Here is a 13,537-nt window from a genome sequence, read left to right on the forward strand (position 1 = left end):
GCTTCATATCACAACGATGAAAAAGTACTCTATCCGATCGTCACCGTTAGGCAAAGTTTCGGAGGGTGGTGCGGTTTTTCCCCGTTTTGTAGTCAATCGGGGTCAATGGCCGACCTTTATTGAACGCGTATCACGTCCGGCAATGTGGCAACGTCTGTTCGCGGCTCCTCCTTTGTGGAAACATTTAGCTCGCTTCTCCCGTTTTCCGTTGAACCGGCTTTGTTGTGTTGTTGCATGACAGAATTTAATAGCGCACCCTATTTGAAAATTTCAATTGTGTTTATCAATATTTTTGGTGGTGAGGTGTTTAACTGTTTCGAAGCCTCGTAGCTTCCTATCAAAATGTCGAAATCGGAAGAGGAAGGTAGTCCTGTTGAAACTCCAGCTGACACTGGCGAAAATTCTGTAAGTGCCCATCATGACTTGGTAAGCAACGCACTTATTTGTCATATTATCTATTCTCATTTTGTTTTCCCTAACAGCAGACAGAATCTTCCTCACGTTCGTCGGTTTCTAAAGGCAGAGATGACTTTGAAAAGAAAACGGTATGTCTGGATAATAATAGTCATGAAGTTGCCATCATATTTATTATTTTTGTAGGAAGTGGACCGAAGCAAAAGGTTTGATTACCTGTTGAAGCAAACAGAGCTTTTTGGCCATTTTATGGCAGCTCCTGGTACAAAAGCTCCATCAAGCCCTTTAAAATTAAAACCTGGAAGGCCCCGCAAGGAAAAGAAACCTGCTGAGGCTGGAGACAATCGTCACAGAAAGACAGAACAAGAAGAAGATGAAGAATTGATGGAGGAGGTCAAGGCAGCAGAGAAAGCTGCCTTGGTTACACGGTTTGATACTTCTCCATTCTATATCAAAGGTGGAGAGATGCGTGACTATCAAGTCCGTGGTCTCAACTGGATGATTTCTTTGTATGAAAATGGCATCAATGGTATTCTGGCTGATGAAATGGGTTTGGGAAAGACCCTTCAAACCATTTCTTTGTTGGGATACATGAAGCATTACCGTAACATTAATGGTCCTCATATGGTCATTGTCCCAAAATCAACACTTGCCAATTGGATCAATGAATTCAAAAAGTGGTGCCCATCACTTCGTACAGTGTGTCTAACAGGAGATCAAGAAACTAGGGTGTGTTTTATTTAGACGTATCCAACCGTGTTATGGCATTTTTAACAGATTCTTTTATAGGCCAACATTGTTCGAGATGAGATTATGCCAGGGGAATGGGATGTTTGTGTTACTTCCTACGAAATCGTCATGAAGGAACGAGCTGTATTTAAGAAGTTCAACTGGCGCTACATGGTTATTGACGAAGCCCATCGTATCAAAAACGAAAAGTCCAAACTGTCCGAAATTGTCCGCGAGTTCAAAACATCCAACCGCCTACTTATTACCGGAACACCTCTTCAAAACAATTTGCATGAACTTTGGGCTCTACTCAACTTTCTTTTACCTGACATTTTCAACAACTCTGAGGTAACATTTCCCTCTCGATCATAAAATTACATCAGATTTTTATTGCATAACGATTTTGCAGGATTTCGATGAGTGGTTTAACGCCAACAACTGCCTCGGTGACGACTCGTTAATCCATCGTCTGCATGCCGTTCTTCGACCGTTCCTCCTCCGCCGTCTTAAGGCTGAGGTGGAGAAACGGTTGAAGCCTAAAAAAGAAGTGAAAGTCTACATCGGACTTAGCAAAATGCAACGTGAAATGTACACTAAAATCTTAATGCGAGATATTGACATTGTTAACGGCGCCGGAAAATTAGAAAAAATGCGACTACAAAATATTCTTATGCAACTCCGTAAGTGTTGTAACCACCCTTACCTTTTCGATGGTGCTGAGCCTGGTCCGCCGTACACCACTGATGAACATATTGTAAGTAAAGCGTTACATGTAGTTTAACCCATGGTTGTATATTTGCTAATGAAATTCTTGTCTGTTAATCAGGTTTACAACTGCGGAAAAATGGTTATCTTGGACAAACTCCTACCTAAATTGAAGGCACAAGGATCTCGTGTACTTATCTTCAGTCAAATGACTCGAATGCTTGACATCTTAGAGGACTACTCCCTATGGCGGGGCCATAATGTAAGGAAATCAAATGAAAGTTTAAATTCATAATTCAGCTAACATTATTCAACGCACAGTACTGCCGATTGGATGGTAGCACCCCTCACGAGGATCGCCATCGTCAAATTGAAGAGTACAATGCACCAGATAGCCAGAAATTTGTATTTATGCTTTCAACTCGAGCTGGCGGCTTGGGTATTAACTTGGCCACCGCTGACGTGGTCGTCTTGTTTGATTCTGATTGGAATCCTCAAATGGATCTGCAAGCCATGGTAATACCTATTGGTTATTTAGCACCGAATTTTAAACTAACCGTTTCCTTGAAATAAAGGATCGAGCCCATCGAATTGGCCAAATGAAACAAGTCAGAGTCTTCCGCTTCATCACAGACAACACAGTGGAGGAAAAAATCGTTGAAAAGGCTGAAGTTAAATTGCGTTTGGACAAGTTAGTCATCCAACAAGGGCGATTACTCGACAAAACAAACAGTGCACTCAACAAAGATGAAATGCTCAACATGATCAGGCACGGTGCAGATCACGTTTTTGCCTCCAAAGATTCCGACATCACAGATGAAGATATTGACAGTATTCTAGCTAAAAGCGAGAACAGGGTTAGTGTTGTTTTGATGATAGAAAGATTAGGTACCTTTAGCTCATTTTTCTCCTTTTTTCCATGCCCAGACTCAAGAAGTCGCTGAACGTCTAGAGAAACTCGGTGAATCATCTCTCCGCAATTTTACGTTGGACGCACCGACAGAATCTGTCTATCAATTTGAAGGCGAAGACTATCGGTAATAATGCATTTGTGATGCCAAAATTCCAGTCACTTTATTCCAAATTTGTCTTCAGAGAAAAACAAAAGTCGATTGTCGGCGCATGGATTGAACCACCGAAGCGTGAACGTAAGGCAAATTATGCTGTCGATGCCTATTTTAGAGAAGCACTACGAGTTACGGAACCTAAAGCTCCAAAAGTAGGATAAAATACTTAGCGTTACTTGGGAAATCCGGCCTAAACTTCTTGGTTTTCTCAGGCGCCACGACCACCAAAACAACCCATCGTGCAAGATTTCCAGTTTTTCCCTCCTCGACTGTTTGAGTTGCTTGATCAAGAGATCTATCATTATCGTAAAACCGTAGGGTATAAGGTTCCTCGTAACTCTGAATTGGGAGCTGAGGCTGCCAAAGTTCAGCGAGAAGAACAAAGAAAAATTGACGAAGCCGAGCCTTTAGCGGACGAGGAACAATCAGAGAAAGAAAGCCTACTTACTCAGGTAATCATTACCTAGAAAATCGCCTTGCTCATATTCTTATTAACTCAACCAATATTTATAGGGTTTTACAGCTTGGACGAAGCGGGACTTCAACCAATTTATTAAAGCAAACGAGAAATACGGTCGAGATGATATCGAAAATATTGCAAAGGAGGTGGAAGGTGTGGACCTATATTACGTTGGTGGTTTAGTTTGATGTCATAACGCCTTTTAACGAATTAATAGGTAAAACTCCTGACGAAGTGATGGAATACAGCGCAGTTTTTTGGGAGCGGTGCCATGAACTACAAGATATCGACCGAATTATGGCCCAGATCGAGCGTGGTGAAGCCAAAATCCAGCGACGAACATCGATCAAGAAAGCTTTAGATGCAAAGGTAAGACGCATTAAAATAAGACATTACTGACGGTTGATAACATTTTTCTTCTAATTTTTTTTTTTTTTTTTCAGATGTCTAAGTATCGAGCTCCCTTCCATCAATTACGTATTGCCTATGGAACTAACAAAGGAAAAAATTACACTGAGGAAGAAGACCGCTTTTTAGTTTGCATGCTACATCGATTAGGATTCGACAAAGAGAACGTATATGAAGAGCTGCGAGCTGCTGTTAGGTATGATCACATGTTATAAATATAATTTTATCACCATCTTGACTGTGCTGTTAATCCATAGATCTGCGCCCCAGTTCCGTTTTGACTGGTTCCTGAAGTCGCGGACAGCAATGGAGCTACAGAGACGCTGCAACACTCTTATTACCCTGATAGAGAGAGAGGTTCAAGAATGGGAAGAAAAGGAAAAGGTAGACAAGAAGAAACGGGGACCCAAGACTAGCATAGGAGCTAAAGTTGAAGCCATACCAAAATTGGAAGATGAAGGAGCCAAGAGTGAAGCAACACCTACAAAGGGTTCGAAACGCAAAAGCGAGGCAGCTGTTGGCACTCCAGAAACAAAAGGACGTGGAAAGAAAAAGAGAACTTGAAAAATATAGCTAATGAATAAAACATGGCAAAACAAATGAAATGACGGACAGGACGAATATAAGAAAAAATGATTCTTTGAACGAGCCATTCCTGCTCCCCTTTTAAAATTTCTCATGGTATTTACTGATCGATTAATGTACTATTTCGTGACTCAATACACTTAAATTCTGAAACCTCTTGGGTTTGAGTAAATGAGATTGTTAGTTCGTGACTAACCTAGTCACGACAGAAAAACGGTATGCCTTTCGGTTTCAAGAATGTTTTTTAGAAGATGGATTCGTTCCCGGGTTATATGTGTCTCTCGATGCTGGAAGCTGTGTAAATAGTGTAAAATTATAAAACCAGATGTATGTGATACGCTGCATTAAATTATTCGATATTTCGTTTGTAAATTGATAAGTAACAGCGCGACGTTTAAAATTTGCATTACACTGAAAACATTTTTGTATTAATCAATTTTTTTGTTTTGTACCACTGGCTATATACCCAATGTCACACTTCGGCTTCCTACGTTGCCAAACGTTAAAACAAAAGAAATTGGAATGGCCAAAAATCTGTGAAACAAGCAAAATGACACAATACATAAAAAAAACACGATACATTGTCCTTATTTGAACGACTGCTGCTTTATAAGTTAATAGCGACTGAAAAAAGAACTGAAAGTATCTACATCTGTCCTAACGATATGCCCGGTTTAGAAATGGTTTGGTTCATTGCAAAATAAGAAGTGGAAAAGCGAATGCCTTTAAAGACCGAATAAATGTTTTTCGGTTACAATATAAGGATCAACGAGCTTGTTATGTAAGAGACAATGATGCTATAGGCGATATATATGGTTCATAGCCTGCCATAGCTAAAGCTTACAGCCCTACAGGAAATATGATGAATTATTTACGTTTACAGAATTCCTATGTAATATTATTTTTTTTTATTAAAGCGGCATTACCGTGTAGTAAATTATTTGTGATTTGTGTTTTTTTTTCTAAAATATCTATTTTCTGGTTTTATTTGCTTATAGCCAATCTGGCAACACTCTCCGCAATCCAATTCCGGTAACAGACGCCGACCATTCCGAAGGGGAAGGGGAAGTGTATAAATTGTCTTGTTTCTGCATCTTGCAGTCCTGATTAGCTCAGCTATGGACGCTTGCTAGACGTTGTGAAGAAGGTAAGGGATTTTTTAATTGGATCGCTATAAATGTCAAGATCATTCCTGTTTAGATTTATAGTTTTTATTTCAAAATCCCAGGTTTACTATAACATAAGCATTACAAAAGGGCATTTATTTGAAAAGCAGTTTTTCTTGTAGATAAATTCACATTTGCCGTCATGGTTGCCATCACGTGGCGCCAACTGACTTTTGTTCATTCAATGTTCGGCATATGGCTTAATATTTCGCTTTCAGCTCGAAGAGGGTGGGCTTTGCTGTGTGTTGGATTAAATCTTATTGTGTAGTACTGATTTAAAGTGTTTCTTTGCAGATGCATGAATCTGTGACGACAATGACGAAAATGCAGTGTCCTAAATATGGACATCGATGGTGAGTTGTATACTGAAATTCGAATATATATTTATTGTGATGAACCTTAAAAGTACATGATAGGAATTGCCGTCTGATCGTCTGTTGATGATTCTTTTTTTTCTGAACCTAGCTTTGTTTGTGTTTATGTACATTCTTCTTCTTGTAGCTGAGCCTTTTTTTATATTTCCAGGTGTTGCTGTCCCAGCTATGTCTGAAACCCTGTAAGTGGTTCCTTTGGGTTGGAAGGCTTTTTCTTCCGTGGTTGGGGGACGTGAGGTGATCCTTGCTTTTTGTTGGTTTTCATCACTTTCCATGATGCTGTAATTTGCGACTGAGGTTTGATTTGCTGGACATAGCCTGTGTCCATTGTGGCAGATCATCCTCTATGATGACTCTGTGCTTCTGATGTTCCTTGTTGCATTGACGGTGGCTTTTTGTTGGCATCTTAACCATACCTTTCATTTCGTTTTAGGTTCCTCCTGTTCCATGAGGCCGTTCTGCCTGCTGCCGCTATGACGTGGTGAGTTGTTTAAATTTGGGCTCCGTGCATCACCGATCGGTGAATACTCTACAGTTTGAGTTTTCACGTTTGCAATGATGCTAGAATAATGCTTGCGGTTACCAGCTGGTGACTTCGAGAAATTGAAGTGTGCCTTCTAGAACACTGCCGACAGATACCAACTTACGGTTATGCTTGTGTTGCTTACTTTTGATGTTTTCTTTGCAGGTCTTTGTGATTAGTCAGGTGTGGAGTCTATTGCTTTACCGGTGAGTTTTATGTTACATTTTTCCATTTGAGAATCTTACCCCACCATTGCTTTCCACTTTTCATTGGTGTTTGAAAGTTCTCATAAATTGACGCGTAACTCATCCTCTAAATGAGCTTGGTGTTCATTTGGTCAGAAGTTGACACTACAATATGTTTTCGGTAGGGCTTCATTATGCAGTTCGGGCAGTCTCGTCACAGTTTTAAAGGGATGGTTGGTGCGTTTCCATCTTGTTTACCCATCTGCAGCTCGGGCATACAGGTACGTTTTCTATATCACTAAATTTGAGATTAGCACACTTGGCCTTCTTGTGGAGGTCGAGTTCTATTTATCTCGTACATGAATTTCCGTATCCAATGCTTTCTTCGTGTTTGTATCATGGATTGCATTAGGTTCGGATACACTAACCCGTTATTAATCCTACCTTTTTTTTTTTTTTAGCATTCCGACTGAACGCTGTTCGGCGTTTTTATCCTGGGATTGGAGACTACGTTAGCTGCATGCTGGAATGTTTCAATTATAGGTATGTTATTTTGCCCGATAGGTATGTCTAATTTGCACAATGATAGTCTGGCTTCCCGCATTAATTGGAAAGTTGGTAGAGAAAAGTGCTAAAGAATCTGGAATTTCTGCAGAGCTATGTGGAATGATTGCTATCATAGTTTTGAGAAATTTTTACAGTTACCAAGTTTCTAATGGTATTTTTCTTATTATTTAGGGTCTGAAATGCATTGACTTATCGGTTTGTTTCCTGTGTAGAACGTCTTCGTTTGGCTGAATACGTTGTACTGGTTTGTTTATTACTAAATTTGGAACACCTTACATGTAAAATTTTATGGTTTTATATAAAGTGGTCAAATTAATCTGATCCTGTTATTTGTTATAAATATAGTGCAGATATGTATTACTAAATGTGTATGTTAGTATTATTATTATTATGTACCTAGAAAAATGGCTGTTCTATGAAGCTCTTTTTCTGTTGAAAATGGTGATTTTTAATGGTAAGTGATTTTTTAATTTGTTTCGAAAACAATTGTGGATCATATAACACGATGCATTCTTTTGTGTTGAGCAGTATATTTAATTGGCAGGTTTTTAAAGCCGTTTATTGCAATATATATTAAGGTATTGCAAACAAGCTTGTTTGCAATCTTGTCGCAGAAAAAGGTTTTGGCAGATGAATTAAGTAAATGATAAATAATATTTACATTTAACGATGTGCCGAGCAAATAATTACCTATAAATAACCAACCCGTTATGATCCAATTAGCACCAGACGCATTTTAATTCTATAAATTCAGTTAAATCAAAAGTTAATCAAATTGTAAATAGTGTATTTTGTTCATACACCTGATTAACTGATTTGATCAATTGTCCTTAATTATAACTGAATTGAATCAATTCAATTTAACATTTCTTCGTACATGAAATCTAATTTATAGTGCAGTTTTAGGACATAACTATTTTTGGTTAGACTCATTATTTTTTTAACACTTTACCACATTGATGTACACAGTCATAAAAGTTCCTTCTTGAACCTACTCATCAATGTAGAATCAATGTAATTGTCAATTTTTATAAATTCCATTACTTTCATATATCTATATTGCTGTCATTTAGTTCTTTCACTAATAGTGACTAAGTGTTGGTGCCACATTATCGCTGAGTAGCTGGTGTGACAATTAAGTTTTTACCATAGGTTGAGCAGATGTAACACTTTAAGTTGGTCAGTTTACATGATTCAGCATTTGTAAGTCTACATAATGGAAAGATTACTTTGCCTTCTTAGGATGTCCAGACCAATTTGCATTTAACAGTTCAGTTTTCCTAGTAGTAAAACAGATTGTCAGTTCAAAGATGGAATAACAGAATGTGAAGCACAGGATTTCATACCTGTCTTCAGCATAATACCTGTGCAAACAAACCTGTTTTGCACAACCCTAGCACGTTGCACTTAACCCTTATATGAAATCCACACCATAAAGATGGAAATTCTTAGTCAACTTGTTTCTGACATGTATGCCTTATTACATCCTTTCTCCAATACGTTGGAATTCTAAAAGTATTTTTGCAAAAAAGCTTTAGTTAAGAACACAGCATACTTTGTTTAATAGTAAATTAATACTTACTATGGAAGCTTTCAAGCCAATGTCAGATATAATAAATATTACCAATCCTATTGGAAATAAACCAGCTATCAACTTACGGCAATCCGTTTTACCTCCCCCCGACACCGACTATTTCTGCTGCATAACGCTAGCGCTATAGCGTACTGGCGCGCTATCGTTGTGTCAAATATTTCGGTGTATTTCAAAAACGATTAACTTAATTTAAAAAACAGCAATTTTCCGGAATCAGCATTCAGTTTTGAGTATACCCTGCAATATTCAACCAATTCCGATGAGAGTTAGTTTATTCAGAAAATTTTTTTAAGCCCGACCGAGAAAAGTCGGGCTCATTTAGTCGGGCTTAAAATTGTTTTCGGTCACTGTATGTAGAGTATTAACTAGAAGCATGACCGGTAGATGGCGATAGCAGTAAAACAAAAAAAAGCCACTATTTTTTATTTTTATTTTGGGTAAAATGGATTGCCATAAACATATGGCATTTTTTGTTACCATCAGTGTAAGTCATTTCATGTGTTAAAAGCTAGCACCCTGTTAACTTCTGGATGGGAGCTGCTGTACCATATAGAGCTCTTGGCAGACTGAATTGGAAATTTGCCTTACCATGTCTTTTCTTGGATCCTTTCTTGTAAGTTAGTTACAATGTAGTATTTTGTTTTTGATTGTGGTTACTCATTGTTCTTGGTCCCTTTTTTTGGTCTATGGGGAGCAGTCACCAGTAGTTTGTAATAATCATTAGATTGTTTTGATGCTAAGATTGCTGAACCAGGTTTCTTAGACCAGCCTAGTAAGAGTGTGTGAGTAATTGGTGCAAGTTTTTTTGTTGTAAGTATTGCTTCAGTAATACTATCAGTAAAAGCATAAAAATATAGAAAACGTTGTTGCTATTAGAAAAACCTGCAGCAGTTGCTCAAAATTTTTTATTTTCTTTATTTTTCAAAGTCTTATTCTGATGTGTTTATAATTTCTTTTTTTCTTATCTCCATTATTGGATAACAGGTATGCTGATCACTGAATCAGGAGTTCATGGGTCAGCTGAAAATTTTTTTGAAGACCTTCTATGCCACATCGCACTGGGTATGTGTCGTTCAATTGTTAAGTGAACCATTGGATATGGAAGTGACCATAAAGTCATTCTAACGGGCAACGGTAAAAAACGGCGTAGCATTATGGAAAATAAGGATTCATTTGGGTGTTTTTTAATTGTTTTGCAAAGGTTTGTGTATTTTTCCCTACATCAATATTATTTGAAAACTGATTTCAGACGAAATGCTAACTTACATTTCTACATATTTATTCTAAAAGGATATTAGCCATATCGGAAAGGAACACCTCTACTGAACATAAAGTTGTCTGTTAGCAGAAATAATTGGGTGTTCATACTATATTGTGTTTGGATTTCACTTAGAAATTCTGTCAGAAGCGTTTCAAGTGTAAACCCCTAGAAGGATTCCACACAATACTGTTTAAAGTAAGTTCCACGAGCAAAAATGTTTTGTATTGATTTGCTTTTGTTTTGCCTTTTTAGGTGTATAGCCATAATAGATCGGAAATGAGGCTTCAAAATGATGCTGGATTTTATTGAAGCTGACGTTTGGAAACACGATTGAAATTACCCATGGAAAGAGCAACATTAGCTCGCGTTATGGTATTTGATATACATAAATTGAAGTGCATATCTGGGCTCCCTTCTTTCTGTAGCCCCGTTTCCCCTTGACTCATAATAAGCCCGTAGGGGGTCATGCCCCTACTGTACGGTATATTTAAAAACAACATATACCGAGGTTTGGAGGGCTCTGGCCGGAAAGGGGACGTGGGGTTCCGCTTAGTCCGATGATGTACTCACGGAGGGCGATGTGGCTACCCACAAATCCGAATTAAAGGTTAATCGCTCCTGTAAAAATGTTCCATATCTTCGGCTCTTCTTCCGGCTTCTCTTAGCCAATCACCGGGTAATCTCCCCGGTGGGTCAACAAGGCAGTGTCTCCCCCTGCCTGGGTTGACGGCAACTTTTGAAAGGGCTATTGTGCCTTTTTAAAGTTGCAAAAATAATTCTAATGTGCAGAGAATTGTCAATACAATTTATTTTTTTAAACAAAATAACCAAAACTTGTATTTTTAATTTTATTCTTACTGTTGACTTTTTTTTCCACACATGTATCCACAATGTATATTTTATCCTCGATTATTGATACATACCTTGGAGCCTTATTAACGTTTTTCCACACATGTATCCACAATGTATGTTGTATCCTCGATTATTAATACATAACTGAGAGACTTATTTGTTTTGATTAAGCTTTCAATTTTTGACTCATTAGGGAATCGTACCCTGGATGTTTCGGCATACCGCGCCGATGCTCTAACAATAAGCCATGAATCATATGATGTCAAGTTGCCTTTTTTCTTGTTACTTACGGACTTACATTAACACTAACACAAAATTGAAATGTATTCTTCAATATCCTGTTCTATTCTGCTTTATTTTTTCCATGACTGAGGTTTGAACCTGTGGTAGAGCATTTCGCAGCTAAACGTTACCACAGAGCTCAAACCTCAGGAAAAAAAAGATAAACATAATAGATGTAGCAAGACTGAATATTGAACAGAAGACATAACATTTTGATACGCGATAATTAAGTCCGTTTAACAAGAAAAAAGGCAACTCATCATATGATTCATGGCTTATTGGTAGAGCATCGGCGCGGCACGCTGAATGTCCGGGGATCGATTCCCCAATACGAGTAAACAAAATATAATGCAAAATTAAAGTATCCATGTAAACGTTAATAAGTCTCTCAAGTATGTATCAATAATCGAGGATAAAATATACATTGTGGATACATGTGTGGAAAAAAAAGTCAACAGTAAGAATAAAATCAAAAAAAACAAGTTTTGGTTATTTTGTTTAAAAAAATAAATTGTATTGACAATTCTCTGCACATTAGAATTATTTTTGCAACTTTAAAAAGGCACAATAGCCCTTTCAAAAGTTGCCGTCAACCCAGGCAGGGGGAGACACTGCCTTGTTGACCCACCGGGGAGATTACCCGGTGATTGGCTAAGAGAAGCCGGAAGAAGAGCCGAAGATATGGAACATTTTTACAGGAGCGATTAACCTTTAATTCGGATTTGTGGGTAGCCACATCGCCCTCCGTGAGTACATCATCGGACTAAGCGGAACCCCACGTCCCCTTTCCGGCCAGAGCCCTCCAAACCTCGGTATATGTTGTTTTTAAATATACCGTACAGTAGGGGCATGACCCCCTACGGGCTTATTATGAGTCAAGGGGAAACGGGGCTACAGAAAGAAGGGAGCCCAGATATGCACTTCAATTTATGTATATCAAATACCATAACGCGAGCTAATGTTGCTCTTTCCATGGGTAATTTCAATCGTGTTTCCAAACGTCAGCTTCAATAAAATCCAGCATCATTTTGAAGCCTCATTTCCGATCTATTATGGCTATACACCTAAAAAGGCAAAACAAAAGCAAATCAATACAAAACATTTTTGCTCGTGGAACTTACTTTAAACAGTATTGTGTGGAATCCTTCTAGGGGTTTACACTTGAAACGCTTCTGACAGAATTTCTAAGTGAAATCCAAACACAATATAGTATGAACACCCAATTATTTCTGCTAACAGACAACTTTATGTTCAGTAGAGGTGTTCCTTTCCGATATGGCTAATATCCTTTTAGAATAAATATGTAGAAATGTAAGTTAGCATTTCGTCTGAAATCAGTTTTCAAATAATATTGATGTAGGGAAAAATACACAAACCTTGTGCAAAACAATGCAAAAGCCAAAGGAATACTTGTTTTCCATAAGGCTATGCCATTATTTGCTGTTTCCCGTTAGAATTTCCGTATCCAATGGTTCAGTGAACAATTGTATGACACATACCCAGTGCAATGTAGCAGATGTCTTTAAAAAAATTTTCAGCTGACCCAATGAACTCTTGATTTCAGTTATTAGCATACCTGTTATCCAATAATGGAGATCAGAAAACAGAATTATAAACATATCAGAATAAGAATTTAAAAAGGTTAAAAAAAAAAATAAAAAACTTTGAGCAACTGCTGCAGGTTTTTCTAACAGCAACAAATTTCTCTGTACTTATATTCTTTTATTGATGGTATTACCAAAGCAATACTAAAATGTTCATTTAGTGCAAATAAAAGAGCTTCTGTTAGAGAAATTTGCCGCAATTACTCACACACTCTTACTAGGCTGGGCTAAGAAACCTGAATCAGCAATAGTAGTGTCAAAACACCCTAATAACAAATATTACAAACTATTGACGGTTGCTCCACATAGACTAATGAATGGATTAAAAACAATGAGTAACTACAAGCAAAACCAAAACACCACATTGTAACTGACTTACAAGGAAAGATCCAAGAAAAAACATAGTATGGCAATTTTTCTGATTCAGTCCGTCAAGAGCTCATACGGTACAGCAGCTCCTCAAATTGAGTCCATCCAGAAGTTCACAGGGTTCTAGCTGATTTACATATGAGATGACTGATGCTGAAGGTAACAAAAGATTTAGTTTAGATTGTTTTCCAATCACCAGAAATATTTTCAGAATAACTTATGCTAATGTTAAACAAGCATTAGTGGTTCTGAGTCTGAAATATAAAACAACAATAAACTATGGTATCTGACAAATCCCACAAGCATAATGTGTTGTACCTGTGAAAGAAATTGCATTTAGTTTCATATGTAGATAAAAATTAAACACAGCATGTTTGTTATTACCAATAAAA

At 37.7% G+C, this 13,537-nt stretch overlaps 1 protein-coding gene and 2 long non-coding RNA genes across 6 annotated transcripts; 2 read left to right on the forward strand and 1 right to left on the reverse strand.

Annotated features, from left to right (window-relative positions):
• Window positions 1-173: 173 nt before the first annotated feature.
• Window positions 174-4,525, forward strand: LOC130696570 (chromatin-remodeling complex ATPase chain Iswi-like). Of its 2 annotated transcripts, none has more exons than XM_059495478.1 (15): window positions 174-426; window positions 483-545; window positions 601-1,143; window positions 1,204-1,491; window positions 1,553-1,897; window positions 1,970-2,110; window positions 2,170-2,364; window positions 2,424-2,705; window positions 2,776-2,885; window positions 2,944-3,067; window positions 3,128-3,367; window positions 3,429-3,528; window positions 3,593-3,744; window positions 3,819-3,979; window positions 4,041-4,525. In XM_059495478.1, exons 1-15 carry the CDS (start codon window positions 343-345, stop codon window positions 4,345-4,347), a joined length of 3,135 nt encoding a protein of 1,044 aa, XP_059351461.1. In that variant the 5' UTR covers window positions 174-342; the 3' UTR covers window positions 4,348-4,525. The 2 variants fall into 2 exon arrangements, with proteins under 2 accessions (XP_059351461.1, XP_057375636.1); XM_057519653.2 differs by having other exon boundaries at window positions 174-405.
• A 905-nt stretch (window positions 4,526-5,430) lies between these two features.
• LOC130696678 (uncharacterized) lies at window positions 5,431-7,548 on the forward strand. Of its 3 annotated transcripts, XR_009002677.1 has the most exons (9): window positions 5,479-5,515; window positions 5,657-5,762; window positions 5,829-5,887; window positions 6,060-6,145; window positions 6,342-6,389; window positions 6,597-6,637; window positions 6,802-6,897; window positions 7,078-7,159; window positions 7,355-7,548. It is a non-coding gene; the product is annotated as an uncharacterized LOC130696678 (long non-coding RNA). The 3 variants fall into 3 exon arrangements; XR_009002675.2 differs by lacking the exon at window positions 5,657-5,762 and having other exon boundaries at window positions 5,431-5,515; XR_009002676.2 differs by lacking the exon at window positions 5,479-5,515 and having other exon boundaries at window positions 5,537-5,762.
• A 405-nt stretch (window positions 7,549-7,953) lies between these two features.
• Window positions 7,954-8,901, reverse strand: LOC130696683 (uncharacterized). The gene is made up of 3 exons (XR_009002684.1): window positions 8,766-8,901; window positions 8,530-8,692; window positions 7,954-8,463 (listed from the first exon to the last, which is right to left on the reverse strand). It is a non-coding gene; the product is annotated as an uncharacterized LOC130696683 (long non-coding RNA).
• Window positions 8,902-13,537: the final 4,636 nt, after the last annotated feature.

This window comes from Daphnia carinata, chromosome 5 (assembly GCF_022539665.2).
Source record: "Daphnia carinata strain CSIRO-1 chromosome 5, CSIRO_AGI_Dcar_HiC_V3, whole genome shotgun sequence".
Taxonomy (NCBI): Eukaryota; Metazoa; Arthropoda; class Branchiopoda; order Diplostraca; family Daphniidae; genus Daphnia; species Daphnia carinata.

Excerpts from the sequence above, each read along its gene's own strand:
- LOC130696570 (XM_059495478.1), top strand. The coding sequence starts at position 343 with ATGTCGAAATCGGAAGAGGAAGGTAGTCCTGTTGAAACTCCAGCTGAC. Across the intron at positions 546-600 it reads ATGACTTTGAAAAGAAAACG|GAAGTGGACCGAAGCAAAAG; the intron begins GTATGTCTGGAT and ends TTATTTTTGTAG. Across the intron at positions 2,886-2,943 it reads TTTGAAGGCGAAGACTATCG|AGAAAAACAAAAGTCGATTG; the intron begins GTAATAATGCAT and ends ATTTGTCTTCAG.